General features: G+C 36.9%; 1 protein-coding gene across 2 annotated transcripts; it reads left to right on the top strand.

Moving 5' to 3' along the window:
• Positions 1 to 359: 359 nt before the first annotated feature.
• On the top strand, positions 360 to 16,042 carry IDNK (IDNK gluconokinase). Of its 2 annotated transcripts, XM_051966402.1 has the most exons (5): positions 437 to 570; positions 5,975 to 6,005; positions 7,924 to 8,010; positions 12,484 to 12,527; positions 14,820 to 16,042. In XM_051966402.1, exons 1-5 carry the CDS (start codon positions 521 to 523, stop codon positions 15,166 to 15,168), a joined length of 561 nt encoding a protein of 186 aa, XP_051822362.1. In that variant the 5' UTR covers positions 437 to 520; the 3' UTR covers positions 15,169 to 16,042. The 2 variants fall into 2 exon arrangements, with proteins under 2 accessions (XP_051822354.1, XP_051822362.1); XM_051966394.1 differs by lacking the exon at positions 5,975 to 6,005 and having other exon boundaries at positions 360 to 570.
• Positions 16,043 to 19,759: the final 3,717 nt, after the last annotated feature.

Raw genomic sequence — 19,759 nt, 5'->3', positions numbered from 1 at the left:
AGTCCATAGTCACCCAGCTAGTCACACTTCAAGTCAAGTTATCCTCCCAAACTAGCTCTCCATCCACTCTATTATCTGCTAGTTTCTGTTTTTCACACAATAGGCGTTTACATAAAAGTGTGTTAAATTGCATGAGATCAAATTATATTAATAGTTCAAAGAGATTCCTTCCTCAGCTTGCCAAAGAAGCCCTGAATAAGTGGCTCTTGAATAGTGATTAAAAATAAGAAAGCAAAACTCTCTATTGTCAAGAATATTTAAGTAACAAGAGAAAATCTAAAGGTTCCCAATTATTTAGAAACGAAGCCAGACTCCGGTGCTAGAACCCTCGAAAGTTTCGAGTGGGGCCGCCATCCTCCCAGGGTTCAAAAGCCGCTGTCACTCCCAAGCGTCCTGAAGCCCATGGCTTCTCGGAGGAGGGACTTCAGCCCAGCAGGCTTTAAGACGCCAGCAAAAGCGAGCGGGGCTGAGCTGATGCCCAGGGCTGGGGAGGAGTCACCGGAGAACTACTGGGCGAACCATGGAACCTCCCCGGGTAGTGCTGGTGATGGGAGTGAGCGGCTCGGGAAAGTAGGTATTTTGGTTGGGGTCGCGCGCGTCCCCACGCAGGGGCGGGAGGAAGCAGGAAGCTGGGGATGAGTCTACAGCATGGGGCTGACTGGGGACTGAGAGCCGAGGAGAGGAGGTCGGGCTGGATGTCAAGACAGCGGTGCTCCTGGGGCCCAGCGGCCAGCGGGGACGTGGAGTTGGTCTCCCCAGCTCACCCAGCAATGCAGCAAGCTGCAAGGGGTCAGCTTAAGGATGGCTCGCCCCCCCAGACCCAGGAAAGCCGTGCAGCCCCGGAACTAGGTTCTCGCCTAGCCCAGGCCCACGCACTGTTACGTCACGCGTGATCACCCCATTCATGAATCGGATTCGCTGCTGCACTGAGCTGGCACGCTCTTGACCTGTAAAGGGTCCAAAAATGAAGAGGCACAATTTCCCCATGCTCCGCCTTCACCCTTCACCCCAATCCAAACTAGAAGCCTAGTTTAAGTTTAGTTAGCTATAACCGGACCCCACTGACCAACATTAGTTATACAACTAATTGTGCTGAGCTGCCTCTCCTTGCCACCTCTACCCCCACCACTCCGACCTCCCCTTCCCCCTGGCCCCGCCCCAGCACTTCCTCAGTGCTGGATGAACCTCATTTTTAAAACGGACTTTAGCACCTAAAGAGATGAGTTGGCTCTTTCTCTGTCTGCTAGTCTCACCCCACCCCCATCCTTAGCTAACACTGAACAATTCTTTAAAGTCTAAGGCATACTTTTAAAAGACCTAGTAAATGAAAAGGATGATTCTGGGGGAGTGAATTGGAAAGAGTTGTTCAGGCTGTAATTTAAGTGCAGTTTTTTAAAAGAAAACCAATGCAGCTGGTGACTGGCACAAGATATATATGTTTGTTGGTTGATTTATAAAGTGACAGTAAAAAAGTAATTTTATCTCGAAACTGAAATTTATCATCAAACAAATAATAACGCCTTCATTTGCAATTTATTATTTTAAATCTTTAGTTAAATTATTTTGTCTTTATTAGACGAGATCACAGACTGTTTTTTGTCTGTGTAACACCGCAATGCTTGACACATTGTACTCGATTAATAAATAGTTGCCCTGTATTGACTCTCTATACTCTGTAATTTCCCTGACTGCTTCTGGGGCAGTTGGTAGGTAAAGAGCAGTTCTTGCAGTGAGGAAAACAAGATTCAGTTTCTACTCCGATACTTATTAGCTGTGTGACACAGAAAGTCACATAACATTTCCCATCTACCATTTCTTTTTCATAAGGGGACTAAAAGTACCTACCTCAAGACGCTTGTTTTTGAAAACACTTTGGAAACCTTAACTAGGCAAAGTGGGAAGCATTTATTCAACATTTATGTACCAGGCACCTGGGTAGTAGTCGGATGAGGGATGTTAATATGGTATTCTATACAAAAAAAGGATCAGAAAAAAGGGGTGGTAAAGAAATAGTGTAGCATGTTTAACCTATATTGAATTGCTTGCAATGTAGGGAGAGAAAAAATTTTGCAACAGGTTTTGCTAGGATGAATGTTGAAAACTATTTTGGCATGTATTTGGAAAAATAAAAGCTGGTATGGAAGGAAAGAGGCAGAGAGTGATGAGGTAGATTAGGGTTCCTGGTAGTCAGGGAGTTAAATGATGAGGTTAGAGGTTAGGTTCGGGGTTCAGGGAACCAAATGAAGAGGTTTGGCTCCCCTAAATCCCCCTAGGATTCCGGGCAAGGTAGGGAGTTGTGGGAACCCACCAGAAAAGTTAGTTTAGTAAAAAGAAGTGTATTGTTGGCATTGGGAAGTCGGCTTTTGCTATGCATGAATAGAAAAACTGAATTCCCTGGTGGCAAGGTCCTGACAGAGAAGTAGTTTCTAGCAAAGAAATCTCAACAGAGAGGTATAAAGTCTTGGTAGGGAAATAGGTGAGGAATGTAAAGAAAGGGTAATGCTGAAAGAGAATATCAATTCAGCAGGCAAAGGTTGCTGCTCTGCCAGGAAGAGATTTCTTGGCATGTTAGGTCATCTATAAGGACTGAGCCCCAAATTGGCTCATTTTGTCTACAAACTGGGGTTTGCTCTTGATGGGAGCTGGTCAGCACAGCTTGAGCTAGAATTGGAATAGAGAATCTTTTTGAATGAGTGCCTCTAAATTGATCTTTAATTCAATGGGAAGCTTAATCAGTAGTGAGTGTTATCAATGGGGGTGGTACCCAGTCTCTCAGGATAACAGAATGAAGCTGTTTATCCTGTTTCTCTCGGGCAGGGTCTTTTTACAGAGGCAGGGTTCAAGGAGAATCTCTACTTCTAGGAGTTTCCCAAGTTCTTCACCTCATGGCTTACCCAGAAGTGAGAGAGAGAGAGAGAGAGAGAAAGAGAGAGAAAGTTTTGGGGCTCTCCTGGTCATTATGAAGAAAAGGTCTGGAGAGTCAAAAACAGAAAGAAATGTAGCTAAGACTATTTCTAGCCATATGAAAAGATGCTCCAAGTCATTATTAATCAGAGAAATACAAATTAAGACAACTCTGAGATACCACTACACACCTGTCAGACTGGCTAGAATGACAGGGAAAGATAATGCGGAATGTTGGAGGGGATGTGGAGAAAACAGGAACACTAACACATTGTTGGTGGAATTGTGAATACATCCAACAATTCTGGAGAGCAATTTGGAACTATGCTCAAAAAGTTATCAAACTGTGCATACCCTTTGATCTAGCAGTATTACTACTGGGCTTATATCCCAAAGAGATACTAAAGAAGGGAAAGGGACCTGTATGTGCAAGAATGTTTGTGGCAGCCCTCTTTGTAGTGGCCAGAAACTGGAAACTGAGTGGATGACCATCAATTGGAGAATGGTTGAATAAATTGTGATATATGAATATTATGGAATATTATTGTTCGGTAAGAAATGACCAACAGGATGATTTCAGAAAGGCCTGGAGAGACTTACATGAACTGATGCTGAGTGAAAAAAGCAGGGCCAGGAGATCCTTATATACTTCAACAACAATACTATATGATGATCAATTCTGAAGGACCTGACCATCTCTAGCAATGAGATGAACCAAATCACTTCCAATGGAGCAGTAAAGAACTGAACCAGCTACACCCAGTGAAAGAACTCTGGGAGATGACTAAGAACCATTACATTGAATTCCCAATCCCTATATTTTTGCCTGCCTGCATTTTGGATTTCCTTCACAGACTAATTGTACAATATTTCAGAGTCCAATTCTTTTTATACAGCAAAATAACCGTTGGTCATGTATACTTATTGTGTATCTAATTTATACTTTAATATATTTAACATCTCCTGGTCAAAAAAAAAAAAAAAAAGATGAGTATCAGTCCAATTCTTTTTGTACAGCAAAATAATGGTTTGGACAGGTATACTTATTTTGTATTTAATTTATACTTTAACATATTTAACATGTATTGGTCATCCTGCCATATAGGGGAAGGGGTGGGGGGAAGATGTGGTGTTTTTCTTTTTTATAATATATAATGGTTCTCTGGGAGCAGGTTTCTTGGGGAGGTTTTCTGGAGGTAGCCTAATTAGCACAGATCAATAATCCCTCACTTATCAGCAGTCAGCTGATAAAATCCAAACATTCATTTTCTTTTTCCTTGATTCCAAGAGCTCTTGCAGCTTGTCCTTTGCTTCTGCCTCTGCTTTCTTCAGCCTCCAGCCAGCACAAAGGTGGAAGATGGAATGAATCTGCCCTCTTAGAGAATGGGCTTGTGGGCTTCTGTATCTCCCAGAGTGCTCTGCTTTGGCTTTGAGAGCTTCTTGCTTATATGCTGTTCACTGAGTACACACCAATCGTTATATCACTGGGAAACCATTATTTGTTGTATGATTAAATCAATGCTAAACTAGATCTAAACATTGTCTCCTCAATTCCATCTCGTACCTTGTTTCAAGTTCTGGCCCATAACATCTCCTCATAGATCAGATCAATCATACTGGACCATGCTAAATTAGATAATTGTCTCTATCAACTCTAATGAGTTAACACTTTGTAAAGATTCCAACGGGAAGGAGGGGGAAAATTGCAACAAAAGGTTTGGCAATTGTCAATGCTGTAAAATTACCCATGCATATAACTTATAAATAAAAAGCTATTGATAAAAAAAAAAAAAAAGAAAGAAAGAAATATACTTAAGGAAGGAGGATTTAGATCCTTCCCCAAATTGAGGGCCCTGGAGGAACTAACCAATAAAAGAAAGGAGTTGCCATGGGCCTCCCCTTCCCACCATGGTCTTTTGAAAATTGCTCTGGCCAAAAAAATTCTTTGACCTTTACCCAAAATGGAGATGAATCTTTCCAAACTCTGCTATTTTAAGCCTAATACATCAAAGTTATGGTCCATTATCAGATCTAGGTACTCTAATTCTCCCCTTTCAGTTTTTTGTGGGTCCTAGTCTCCCATTTAAATGTAGGCTCCTTGGGGGCAGGTAATATCACTTTTCCACTTCTGTGCCTTTCTAATTTGGTAGGTTAAAAATAAACTCATTTCCATGAATTTACTCTGCTGTGTACTCCACTGAAATCTTCCCTCACTTAAATTCCATCACCTTACTTTTTAAAGAGGGGCAAAGATTTTAATAAGAACAAGGGGTAGGAAAAGGAAGAGGAGAAGGAATACACTGAATTATAGAGTCACAAATTTAGAGCTTTAAAGAACCTGAGAAGTCAGATGATCCAATCACTTCATTTTATAGAAGAAGTAACTGAAGCCCACTGAGATTATGTGATTTTGAAAGGTCATCCACTAAAAAAAAAATTAAGTTATACAACAATGACTTGCTTAAGGTCAAACAGGTAGTGAGTATGTAGGAAGATATTTGTATCCTCAGTAATATGGGGAAAAGAATGTTCATGCTAGAGTCAGAGACTCTGGGTTCAAATCATTCCTTTGATTATAAATGCCTGTAGAACTTCAGACAAACCTTTTAATCTCCTTGGTCCTTTGTTTCCTCATGTATAAAATGGAGGGGAATTGATCTAAATAACCTGAAATTCTTTCTACCTCGAAACCTATGATCCTTAGATTCTAAATCCATCAGCCTCTCAAATGTTGCATTTTCCAGTCATGCAAAATTTGATCAGATACCCTAATGATAATTTTCCCCCCTCAATGCTAAAATTTAAAATTTTATAACATACAAGATTCCGCTGTATATTTCAGCCATTCTCTTTTATTCTTCTTTACACAGTAAGCAAGTGTACATTAGCCCCTTAACTAGCTAAGGCCACACAGTTGATGTTCATTATTTCTGCTTATAATATTTTTCACATTCTAATAACATTGATAGCAGCAGAGAAAGCTATTTCTTGGGCCTTTACTTACCATCTCTCAACAATAAGGAAAAATGTAAAATGTCAGAAGTCTGAATATTGGTGTATTCTTTTACAGATCAACAGTGGGATCACTCCTGGCAACTGAGGTACTGTTCTGTGTCCTCATAGCTGTTTGGATTTGCTCAGTTATCTTTTTTCCTGTCATCCCTCTTCTGTGTGGCAAATAAACAACCAGGAACCTTCAGTTCCCTCTGTTAATTTTTAAACCAGACCTATCATTTCACTGGTGTTCTTGGCTAGTAGTGAATAATTACCTTTGACAAATGAAAACCAGTACCAATTTTTTAAGAGTTGCCTAGCCCACTCCTTAGGAGTTTGAATGACATGCCAGACTGTCTTAAAGGTGAAAATTAACCAGAACCTGAAGATAATGAGGTGTCCTCCTTGCTACATTGCCCCACATCCCCTCATTCCCTCTATAGCAGGGATTCTTAAGTTGGTATCTGTGAACTTGTTGTTTTTTTTTTTCCAAAATATTTTGATGACTATATTTTATTAGTTTCCTTTATAAATCCTATGCATTTCATTTTACATATTTAAAAATATTCTGAGAGGAAAAAGGACCCATATGTGCAAAAATATTTGTAGCAGCTCTTTTTACAGTGGCAAGGAATTGGAACATGAGAAGATGCTCATCAATTGGGGAATGGATGAATAAGTTTATGAAAATAATGGAATATTATTGCTCTATAAGAAATGATAAGTGGGCTGATTTCAGAAAGGCCTGGAAAGATTTACATGAACTGATGCTGAGTGAATCAAGCAGAACCAGGAAAATATTGTACACAGCAACAACAGGATTGCACAATGATAAACTGTTAAAGATTTGGTTCTTCTCAGCAGTTCAGTGATCCAACAAAGTTTGGATGGAAAATAACATTCACATCAGAAAGAGAGCTAGAGAGTGAATGTAGATCAAAACATACTATTTTCACCTTTTTTCCCCCCTCTTTTTTTTGTTCTGATTTTTCTCTCCCAACATGATTCACATGAAAGTATGTAAAAAAATGAATGTACATGTATAACAAAAAAAAAAAAGTTTTTACACGTAACTGGGGAAAATAAAAATAATTTTAAAAAAATATTCTGAAAAAAGGATTTTGATTTTCATCAGAGTGTCAGAAGGATCCGTTACACAGAAAAGGTTAAGAATACCAGCTCTACTATGTATAAAATGCAACTATTTTTTTATTTATCTCATTTTTCTATCCTGGTGTTTTAAAATAATGATTTATAATGGAATGAATTGGTGCCTAGAAATGGAAAGTATTATTTAAAATGAAGTTTTTCCTCCTGTGAAGAATGCACAACTTTTGGGGTGGTTTATTGCTATGTGAGACAGAAGCACAGTGAATGGAGTGTAGGACTTGGCATATAAAAGCTCTAAGTTCAAATCTTGCTTTAGACATTGTCTAATTTGTGAATCTGAGCAAGTTACTTAAGTTCTGTCTACCTCAATTTCCTCATCAGTAAAATGGGGATTTAGCAACAAAGTCTGGCATTATGTGCAGTTTTCCAATTTGCAGGTCTTCATTTCTACAAAAAAGAATAGTAAATTTTCAGATCTCTTCTTCATGCCAAGCTTATTCATTATAATTATACAGAGCTTGTTAAATTTTTTTTTTCCTTTGAACTTAAGTTGTATTTAAATATTTTGTTTTCCTAGTTTTACTTACTTTGCAGCAATTTTGTAATAGTAACAGTAATCCTAGTATTTTCTGTATAGATTAAGTTCAATATTCTCTAATTTTTATGAGTCTAGGGAAGTTACTTAACTTCTGTTTGCCTCAGTTTTTTCATCTGTAAATGGGGATAATATTAGTATCTTATCCACCTCAACAGATTGTTGTAAAATTTGCTTTATATATCTTAAGTGCTAGTTATTATTATAATGGAGAGAAAATTACTATCACTATTCTTGACCAAGCATTGTCAATAAACTTTTAATAACTATAATTTGGACTATTCAACCACCCATTTGTGATATTTTTGGTTTTTTTTAAGCTGGGGTGGAAATTCTATGATGCAGATGACTACCATCCTGAAGAAAACCGAAAAAAGATGGGGAAAGGAATACCACTGAATGACCAGGTAATTAAATGCTACAATGTGATATATAGGAAAGAACACCAGACTTGAAATTAGAAAGATGGTGCCTGAGTTCAGCTCTATCATTTAATTCTTAGGAGTTCAGTTTTGTATTTTTGCAGGGAGGGAAAGGGGGAAAAGTGCCAGTGGTCATTCTCTATGCAGTAATGAATGCCTTATTTCCTCTTCAATGGGAATAAAACTGGAGCTACTCCTCTTGGATTCTAGTGAAAATCAAATAAGTCTAAAGGTCTTCTTTCACATAACATTGAGATCAGGAGGGTGTATTCTAGGATAGGTTAATATGCTTATCTTACCATTTCTACCAGTCATGAGGAGAAGAGTCAGGCTCCAGGACAAGGCAGATATCAAAGATCACTTGGCGACCAGAGGGCTAAAACATTCATGAAGTGTATAAAAGGGACTGGAAGTGAGCTGATGCAGATAGAACTATTTTCACTTTCTGTAGGTCTGACCCATCCTCATCTCATCCCCAATCTAGTTTTAAGCCAAGTTGTTCCATTTTCTTGGCTATTCTCCATTGACATTGCTTTCATTACATGCAACCCTGAATCAACATTATTGGTCTCTCTGTTAGGTATTATAAGGTATTATTGGGTAGTTCTCAAGACTATACTTTTTATACTGTAAGAAATCTAGTACTGGTGAAAATTTAACAATCAGCTCTGGGGGATGGTGGTGGTAGAAGTGTATATGTAATACACTTTTAAATTCAATTGCATTATTAACATTTTCTCCATTATTTTCTTAAGTTTCAACAATGAACTGAACAATAAATAAAGTCCTGTTTTTTACCAATTTCTGAGGTGTGAATGCTCATCCTGAAAATGTAATAATTGGCTTTTGCAATCAATTCAAGCTGGTTTTCATTCCCCCATAGATATAGGTTTTATGTTTCATAGCCTGCATCTTTTGACAATCAAAACTGAATTCACAATATTTGAAATTAAGAAAGTAAATAGGATAATGGAGCTCATAAGCTCCTCTTTAGACACAAGTACATGTCACAAATCACTACAAGCAAAATATGAGTAACTGTGTTAATAATTTGTACAAAAACAGAATCAGGGGCTGTCACTTTTAGTTCACTTGGTAGAGCACAGTTCAGATGAGGCTAGAATCTCAAGTAATCAGGCAACCAACCAGCATTATTATCTATTATAGATGAACATATTTAATGAATTCATTCCAGAATCACACAACTATTCAGCCCTTGATGAAAAGGGGATGGGCACAGAGTGGTAAAACATCCCTGGTTGTAGGATCAGAAAACCCAGGATCAAGACCCAGTTTCATTGTTTATTAGTCATTGGCCAAGTTACTTAGCAACCTGTAACTTTCAGAGAATTCATTTGTACAAAAGAAATAGTGATACTAGAGAGTTATTATGGGGAAGGGAAGTACTTTATAAAACTATACTATAGGCATTTCTTTTTTGGCACCAGTGATTTCATTGGTGTAGGAAGCTTTTAGTAAGAAATTTCCCCTACTAATACAGGTCGGCATCTTATCCACAATTTAGAGTTACCTAGAACACAGAAGTTAAGTGGCCACCCAGAGCTGCACAGCCAACGAAAGAGGAAATTGAACCCAAAGTCTTCCTGACTCTGAAGCCACTTTCTAGCCATTGTGTTCCCCTGCCTCTCAGGCTATGATAATCTACTAGATTTTAATATGATTCCTTCAGAGTAGCAAACATGTCCCAGGTATCTTTGAATATCTCCAGTGTATCACACAGAATTTGCACACGGTATATTGTTGATTATTATATTGATAGCTAAAAGAATATGGTTGGATAAGTACAACTCCATCTTGATGACTAGAAAGAGCAACTCCAGTACCTGCTGATAAATGCAGTATTAGCATTCTAAGCAAAAGTAGGATAGAACTAAAGCAAGTAGAGAAAACCAGCTTGCTGATCATGTTAATATTTTTCTGAGTTTAAATCCTGCCTCAGACATTTACTAGCTAGGAAGACCTCCATGTTGGATAAATGAAAAATTTATAGGAAAATATAACCAAGAGTTGTATGGGATGACAAGGCATGGATGGGTAGTAACTATTGGAGGGAATACCTACATTGATATCAGAAAGTCAAGGAAGATGTAAATGGTCCCTCTCATTAAATTTGACATGTTACATTTAACATATATTGGATTGCCTGCCATCTAGGAGAGGAGATGGAGGGGAAGGAGAAAATCTGAAATACAAGGCTATGCAAGGGTCAATGTTGTCAAATTATCTGTGCATGTTTTGAAAATAAAAAGCTTTATTAAAAAAAATTATCATGTTAGATAGTTCCTGAAATGTTTTTAGCCAGAGAACAATCACGATACCAGAGGACTATCACAAAGCATCATATTTATGTCTTGACAGAGAGGAATAGAATCATGTTGCAAAATTAGATATATATTTTCAGGAATGGCCAATATGGGAATTGGTTTCATTTGACTATACATATAGGTTGCAAAGATTACTGTCCCCCTCTCCTTTTTTTAAACAGCTTTTTTCCTTTTTTTTTCTTTCCCTTTTTTTTTCTTTTTCTTTCTTTTTTTAGAGGGAGAGGACTAGGGATCAGGAGGAGAGATGGGGAAATCATTGCCCCAAAAAAAGGAAAAAAGAAAAAGAATCATCCAAACACATCTGAAATTCATAAAAGAGAACAGAAAGAAGGCCAGAGGAATCACAGGATGCAGGAAAGCTTTGAAAATAAAATGCTAAATTTTTTAAATACTTTAAAAGAAAAGCAAACCATATGTGAGACCCACAATTTCATGTATAATCCTTTCATCCTCTTTAATACACACACACACACACACACACACACACACACACACACACACACAAGTGCTCACTGCAGTTAATATTTGTCAGAATTTTTTTAATGGAGTGGGGAAAAGCTCCAAAGTAGTTCATGTAGCAAAATAATAAATTAGAAATAAGAAACTTGTTAAAAGATGGAAAGGAAATTACCACTGTGGCCCACTTTTATGAAATAAGAATTATTGATATTTGAAGCCAAATACCTACAATGGTATTCTGGTTTGAAAAAGGGTTTGTGTGCCATGTTTATCAATTAGTGAACAGGTAAGTAAGTTATATGAATGCAAGGAAATAGCATTATGATATAAAAAATGATGAAAAGTATGGTTTTCAGAAAAACCTAGGAAGAGTTATATGAACTGATACAGATTAAAGTGTGCAGAACCAGGAAGACAATTTATACAATGACAATAGAAGGAGATGGACAGCTTGAAAGGTCTAAGAACTCTTACCAATGCAATAACCAGCCATGAATCCAAAGGATCAAAGATGAAGCATGCTATTCATCTCCTCAAAATGAGTAATAATTTTGAAGGCTACAGATTGAAACATATTTTTGACACTGTCAATGTGCAAATTTATTTTGCTTAACCATACATATATAAGGGGTTTGCTCTTTGTTTTGTTGTTTTTTTAATCAAGGAAAGTAGAAGGAAAAGAAAAGAAATGCTTATTAATTTAAAAATTTTTTAAATTTTAAAAAGTACCAGAAGTAGGGTTCAAACTTAGGTCTTTTCCTTATTCTAAGGTTAGCCCTTCAATAACAATAGCTAGCACTGATCTAGCCTTTATAAAGGCAATTTATAAATATTTCATTTTATTTTTACGACAACCCTGAAAGTAGATAGGTAATTGTTATGGTTATTCCAATTTTACAGAGGAGGAAACTGAAGCAAACAGTTTAAGTGATTTGCATAGGGTCATATAGCTAGCTGTCCATAATCACATTTAAACTCAAGTCTTCCTAACTTGAGTTCAGGGATCTTCATTCTCCTGGAGCTAATCTTGTCTATTAGCTATCCCCTGCTACTTCTCTTTTCTCTTAGTATGAGGCAGTAGAATGTTATGGGACACTGAAAGCATCCGTTTTTATACCCTGCCAGATGTGGATCTTGTCTCTCTCCCTGCCTGACTAGCGCTAGGAAATTCTGAGTTAATAGATTCCAAAGGCTTTTCTCTTGATGCCTTTTGTTTGGGCCCAGGCAAATATTCCAAATCAATTATAATCCATTAAATATTGATTTGGTTATCTATGTGACTCTTTCTTATTTTGTAAATTTGCCTCCCCAAAAGGGTTGTGATATGTGCAATATTTGCATGAAGAAATGTACAGCACTCCCAAAGCTTGTTGGATCTCAGGTGGTACCTGACCTATATAGATAAATATAAGTATATTGTTTTTAAATGGGGCCACTTATAAGTGGGTCAAATAGCCCTTCAAATAAAGCATCTTAATGACTAATTAAACTTTGTGAAGTGTTTACTCATTCATATTTCTAGTTCCCCAGGATTATAGGGGAGATGAGACATAATTAAACCTTAGTAGGAGCTTTGAGATCATCTTGTGAAATACAAACTATGAAACCAAACTCTTTTTAATGACACATTACTATTTGTTTGCTTTGCTTTTAGGATAGGATTCCATGGCTTTGCCACTTACATGACATTTTATTGAGGTAAGAGAATGGTTCGTCAATAACATATGCCCATTGTAAAGCATAGGTATAAAAAAGATATTAAAAGATTAACTAATCACTAACAAAATATCCCAGTGATCATTCATTCTCAAACTTTTTGGGCTCAGGACCCCTTTACATTTTTAAAAATTATTTAAGACACCAAAGAACTTTTGCTTATTGTGGGGTTTATATAAATAACATCTTAGTGTTATTATAAAAAGTTTTTCATGGGTTTGCAGAAAGGGTCTCAAGCACCCACCATAAGTCATTAGACTAATATTTTGAGAATCACTAATCACAACTACCCTAACCTACCTAATGAGGTGCTGTTGTTATCTCCATTTTCCAAATAAGGAAAGTGAGGCAGAGTGCAAATGACTTGCTCAGGGTCATATGCCTATCAGTTATCTGAAGCTGGATTTGAATGCAGTATTCTATCCAGTGTGTGCCCCTATTGCCTTTATGACTATAAATCAGTGACCCTGCTTTTATTAGTACTTACAGCAATCAGCATCTTGTACACTATTTTCTGTTCCCAACTCAAATTAAATATATATATATATATATTTGATACAAATGTTTAGACAGGATACATTATAGCATATGGAGAACATTTATCCATGTTAAGATAAGAGGTATTAAGTATATTAGCCTGGAAAAGGTTGGGAGATATGGAATATGGGAATATATGAGAAAAGCTTTCAAGTGACTGAAGGAGTATTATGTGAAAGAGGAATTAAATTTGTTCTTCATTGCCCCAGAGGGCAGAACTAAGAACAAATGAATAGTAGTTGCCAAGAGGCAGGTTTTGATCCATAGAGAGTCAAATTCTCTTTTCATTTTTTCTTTTTTTTTTTAGAATTTATTTTTCCAAATTCATCAACATCCATTTTTGTAATACTTTGTGTATTCCAATTTTTCTCCCTCCCTTTCTAACCTCCACTTTTAAACAAAGGATGGACAACCACTTATAGAGGGGGATTTTTATTTAGTTATTTTATTAAATTGTTCTTGAAATGTTGATTAGGATACATAAGGATGTATTTATTTTTATATGCCTAATTACCATGCAATTTGGTAACTATTGTGCTAATTATTAAGTATATGCCAGATCAACTTTGTTCTAAGTTTTATTCAGTTACAATACGGTGAACAGAATTTAGCAAATAGCCTGCTGGTCTTTAGGGTCAGAGAAGAAATGTCATAAAAATGTGATTTTAATACTGTGGGGTATTTCCTCTATTAATGCAAGTTATTACCTTCTCTTCAATTTACATAGTCTTGGAGAATTGACTCAAATGACATGCCATAGTGCCCTGCTGCCTTTCCTGTTTCCACCTCTCTACTATTGCATGTTTAGATTTTCCAGGTCTTTCCATCTAATTGATAGCTAGATTTTGCTTTATATGTTATTCCCCCGCCTCAGTTAGAATGTGATGTCCTTGAAAGCAGGCACTACAACCCTTTTGTTTGTAGCCCTAATATTTACCAGTACTTATTAGAAAAACTTTTCAATCACATAATTCTGATTGCCTCAAAAAATTACTAAAGTATTGGTTAAGTAATTAGATAAGTCACCAGTTCTAGAAGTTACAGAATAGGTATCACGGTATTCATCTACATTAGTCAAAGAAGTTCCCCAGAATGATGAAATCATGAGTCCAAACAAGAAAAACTCAAGAGATTAAGTCTCTCCTCTCCTTCCTTCTGTTGCCTGCTTCTGACCATTTTTTGGTACTTTCCATCATTAGCATAAAACACAAAAAGGAAGAGAAACTCAGAGATTAAAATCAAATAAACATTACTGTTCATGAATAGTTTGGTACAGGGCAGTCACGCAAAATCAATTCAATTTTTGTATTGCCAATGAAGGAGGTATGCAGGCATATCAATTCCTTGCCATCTGGATGTTTTAGTGTGTAGAGCACTGGATTTGGATTCAGGAAAACTAGTTCAAATCTCCCTCAGGTACTTACTGTGTGACATTGGCCAAGTCACTTGACCGATCTATGCCTTAGTTCCCTCATCTGTAAAATAGAGATCATAATAGCACCTTTCTCATGGATTTTTGAAGGGCAAATGAAATGATATATGTACAGTACTTTGCAACTATTAAAATTTTATATACAGATTACCTTTTATTATTTTAAATCATGCCTTTGGATCTGGCTTTAAACCAATGATAAAATAAAATTAAAATATTCACATATTGTAGATCCTACTGGCTTCTCCTGATGCCCCTTCCCATACATCTATTTTTTTTTTGTTGTTGTTTTATTTTTTAAACAGAAACATTTCCTCAGGTCAAAGTGTGGTCCTTGCCTGTTCTGCTTTGAAGAAAATGTACAGAAACATTTTAATAAGAGGAGAAGGTGCTACAACTCAGGAGTATGATGAGCCAGGGGAAAAAGGATTCCCAGAGCTGAAGCCCCTTGTGGTCTATTTGAATGGATCTTTTGAAGTGATTTCTGGGCGTTTAGCCAAAAGAAAGGGACATTTTATGCCACCAGAGTTGCTCCAGTCCCAGTTCGACACTCTGGAACCCCCATCAGCACCAGAAAACTTTCTGTCACTTAATGTGGACAGAAGTGTCTCAGAAATGATTTCTTTTATTGTGGATAATATAAAAATTAAATGAGGTCTCTTTTGGAGCAATCATCAGATCTGAATTAGACTTAATCATTTTGTCAAATCTTCATTAAGACATTCCTACTTATAAAACATTTTCTCTACTAAATGTCATTCTCCAATATCCCGGAAGTTGGTTATTTTCCCTTTCAAAATATCAGACTGTCATGGGTCTCCAGCAAGGAGACTTCTTTCCTCCTATGCCCCTGCCCCTTGCCCCACCAGCCACTGGGAGGTCTCTGCCCCCTTCCCCTGCTCCCTCAAGCTGCCCACAGGGACTAGTACTGATGGAGAGCAGAAACTGTAGAGAGGGAAGAAACCCATTTGATCTCATTTCCTTGCTGCTCCAGCCCATAGCCCTCTCTCTGTCCCTGGTCATAGCTGAAGGCTTTAACTTTGCACACTTTGGGGCCACGGTGTTGTTGTGTATTAAATAAGCTGAATAAAACAAGCAAAGACTCCAAGATAAATATATATATATATATATATATACACACACACACATACATATATCAGAATTGTTTCCCAAAGTACTTTCTCTCGAAACCTGATAATGAATCCTCCCTTGTAACATAGCAGGTGAAACCCAACCAACAACGACTGCATCGGAAAATACATGTAACATTACATTAACTTATAGCTCTCCACATCTCTACCAAAAAGAGGGAGGCATTTTTCCTTCTTCTTTAGTATCAAAATGAATGTAACTTTAAAATCTGTAATTGGCATTTGTTTTTAATTGACACTGGACTCAATGTCCATTTTGTTCTCTGGTTTTATATTCTTTACTCTGTATGAGTTCATGGAAACCGTTTGATGTTATTCAAAATTCCTCCTAATCATTGTTTCTTGTGGTACAATAAAATATTCTTAAATACCTTTAACACTTTAGCTTGTTCATTCATTTTCCAATTAATGGGTAGGAACTTTTCTTTTTACTACCACAAAAAATGTTGTTGTAAATATTTTGCTATATATGGAATTTTTCTTATTGTTGCTGATATTGTTGGAGTATAAACCTAGTAGACAGATGGCTGGATCAGAGTATGAATAGTTGAGTGATTTTTCTTTAACAATCTTGACTATCGGCATAGTTTAAGAGATTTCCAGTGACTGTGGAGCTATTCTCTGATGAACTGGTACTATGTATGTGGGATTTGAGAATAATTCAAATCAAAGTTTTAAATGGGATTTTGATTCCATTCAGGATAACAGCTAGTGATTAAGGCAAACTTCATTAAATATATTGGAAAACACTCCCTGAAACAGAAGTAGATGAGAGAGATTGCTGAGGGAAAAAATATAGAGAAAAGAACAAGGGATGACCACTTTTGGGGACCAGGAAGTATAAGTACCAAAAAGGGAACACATTAAGTGGTCAAGCAAAATGGAGAATGAATAGAGGATTATCATGAGAGCCAAAGAAAGAAAAAATGAATGAATAGATAAATAAATGAATAAATGAATGAGAAAGAATTTCACTGGGATACAAAAGCAAAAACAGCCTGTCTTCTAGCCTACCTTCTGTTAAGTCATTTATCAGTTATGTCCAACTCTGTGACCCCATTTGGGATTTTCTTGGCAGAAATACAGGAGGGGTTTGCCATTCCTTCTGCAGTTCATTTTACAAATGAGGAAACTGAGGCAAACAGGGTTAAGTGACTTGCCTAGGTCACACAACTTGTTTCTGAGGCCAGATTTGAACCCAGAAAAAGCAATCTTCTGACTACAGGCTTGACACTCTTATCTTCTCAATCCACTGTACCACCTCGCTACCCCAAGCTTACATTCTCAAAAGGGAAAATTATACACCAAGACAATAGGAAAGATGTCAATGGTGTTAAATACTGAAGAAAGAACAGAGAATGAAGACTGAAAAAAAGTTATTAAATTTGGCAATGGTGAGGAAGCAGTTTTGGCAGAAGTCAATAATTGATGCAGTGACTTTTGGCAAGTCATTAAACTTTCAGAGAGGCAGTGCAACTCAATAAGTAAAGTGCTGGAATTAGACATTAGGAAAACCTAAGAATCCCACTTTTCTGAGACTTACTTAACAGCCTGGCCCAATGACTAAATGTAGACTTAATTGTGAGGAGGCAAAGAAGAACTTATGACAGGGCTTATCAGCTCATACATTTTTGATAAAGCTAATTTCTGATTTTCAGAAATAAAAATTCAGAAGGATAGAATAGGGAAAAACAATGAATTTGGATTTGAGGAGCTAGGTTCAAATCCCACCTCTTTCACTTATCTGTTTTAAGTTACTTAAGTCTTTTGGCACTAGAGTTCCTCATTTGTAAAATTAGGAAGTGAAACCAGCTGGCCTATGGGGTCCCTTCCAGTGCTAAATCACTGATACTATGATGATCAGGATGTCAAGGGAAAAACGTTTCTGTTGATTTAGAAAGGGGAAGATTCTAGAGAAAACATGATAGTTATGTGACCTTGAGCAAATTATCTAATTTCTGTTTCCTCAACTGTAAAATGTGGATAATATCAATATTTAATAGATAATATTATACACATTTTACAGGGAGGAAGGGAGGGAGGGAGGGAGAAAAAGAAAGAAAGAGAAAGCTTTTAGCTATTTTTGGTCCTTTTTTTAAGAGAATGGATCTGTATAGTGATTCTCTACCTGCATATGCACCTGCACAGAGTCTGGCAGCCACTGACCCAACCACAAATTCATCATCAGCGCTTTTTCATCACAAGACACAGGTACAAAAATACAATGGCTTAGGTAAGTGAGCCATTCAGTCAACAATCATTTGTTAGGTGCCTATTTTGTACTATCCTGCTAAGCACAGGCAATGCAAAGAAAATTTAAAGTACCTTTTCTTAAGTAAGTTCCAGTCTAATGGAGGAGACAATATGCAAGTAAGTATGTACAACAGATAGATAGATACAGATAATCAAGAGAATTAAGAAAGATCAGGGAAAGCTACTCTCACTCACTGTCAATGAGAAACTATAATTTAAGGTTTTTTAAGATAGAAAAGTTATCTCCCAAAGTCAAAAGCAAAATCATTATCACTATCACTACCATGAAAAAGAACAAAAACACAAAAATCTTTCCAGAGACAGGAGGAAGTATGAGCAAACTCTGCCCTCTGGTGGCCTATGGTTGTAGAGGATTTACTTAAATGTAAATTTCTAAAATTTCTAAATTTATAAAATAAATCTCAGCACAAGCTGTCTTTACCATAAGCCATCTAGCTTTTCCCAAAAGATGCCTAGTGTAGTGGAACCCACATCTCCCAAGGTATCCCAGTATACTTTTTGACACAGCTGTAGTTGTCAAAAGCTTTTTGCTAATTGCCAGCTGAAACTTATCCTAACGTCCATCCAATGGACCAAGTTCTGTCCAAGCAGTATCTAATCTCCCTTCAAATGCTTCATGACTACTTTCATGTTCCTCTCTAGATTTCCTTTTAACCACTCCATTTTAACCATCTCTCAAAATCACTAAAAAATAAATAAATACCACTTGTCAGTTTGGCTTAGTCTTTAGATATTCATATAGAGCTTGAAGTTCCTTGAAGATACCCAATCACTCTGCCCATATCTTTTACCTATTTTGGGGGGAGAAGATGAGAAATGGAAGAGGGGAAAATATGAAAGGAACTTAGAAATAGAATAGAAATATAAGGGTGAGGAAAAGATGTGGGGAGATACTCAAAAATGGGAGAGAAGACTCCAAGAGCTATCATCACTTTCCATCAACTCAGGCAGAACAACCTTACAAAGATGGGCACCAGGACATGTAGCACAAGTAAATGAAGATCCAAGGTAAACAGGGAAGATCAATCCTACCATTTCCTCTTCATGATGGAGAATTTAAAAGTTTACATCTCTATTAATACTAGTTGACATCTTGTTCCTCAAATGTTCCACTGAGTCAGCAGCTATAATGCAAAAGGAGTTATAAAACTTGGGTGTTAGTACTAATTCTGCCTAATTTTTTCATGGATTTTGCCTTTTTTGGGGTGCATGTTTTAAATTTTCATGGGTTTTATTTTAACATCGGTCACTCCTCAATAAGGGCAATTAGATGGCAAAGTGGATCAAATATCAGCCTTAGAGTTTGGGGGACCTCAGTTCAGATCTGGTCTCACACACTTATCAGCTGAGTCCTTCACTAAATTTGCCTTAGTTTCCTCATCTATAAAATGAGCTGAAGAAGAAAATGGCAAACCACTCTATTTTTGCCAAGAAAATCCCAAAATGGGTCATGGAGAGTTGGATACAATTGAAAGGATTAAACACTCCCCAATGTTATAACCTCTCCTACAATTGTACCAAAGGAACAACAAATAAAATCAATCAAGACATCTTATAATATATTCTATGTTTTTCAGTCGTCTTTCAGTTATATCTGAGTCTTTGTGATGCCATATGGGGAGGGAGAGGGAGAAAAGAGAGGAGAGAGAACATACAACAAAATAAAGTAACCTTGGGTAGAAAGATGCTAATATTTGGATGGATCATTCTCTAAAGGCCTCCAATAAAAGAGGGTATTTGAGCTGTTCTGAGAAAAAACAGGGATTCCAAGAACTAAAAGAGAGCAAGGTAGGACTCCAGACATTCTAGGAGATAACCAG

The sequence above is a fragment of the Antechinus flavipes genome, chromosome 1, assembly GCF_016432865.1.
Source record: "Antechinus flavipes isolate AdamAnt ecotype Samford, QLD, Australia chromosome 1, AdamAnt_v2, whole genome shotgun sequence".
In the NCBI taxonomy this organism is placed as follows: domain Eukaryota; kingdom Metazoa; phylum Chordata; class Mammalia; order Dasyuromorphia; family Dasyuridae; genus Antechinus; species Antechinus flavipes.
This window is presented reverse-complemented; position numbering and strand designations above follow the sequence as displayed.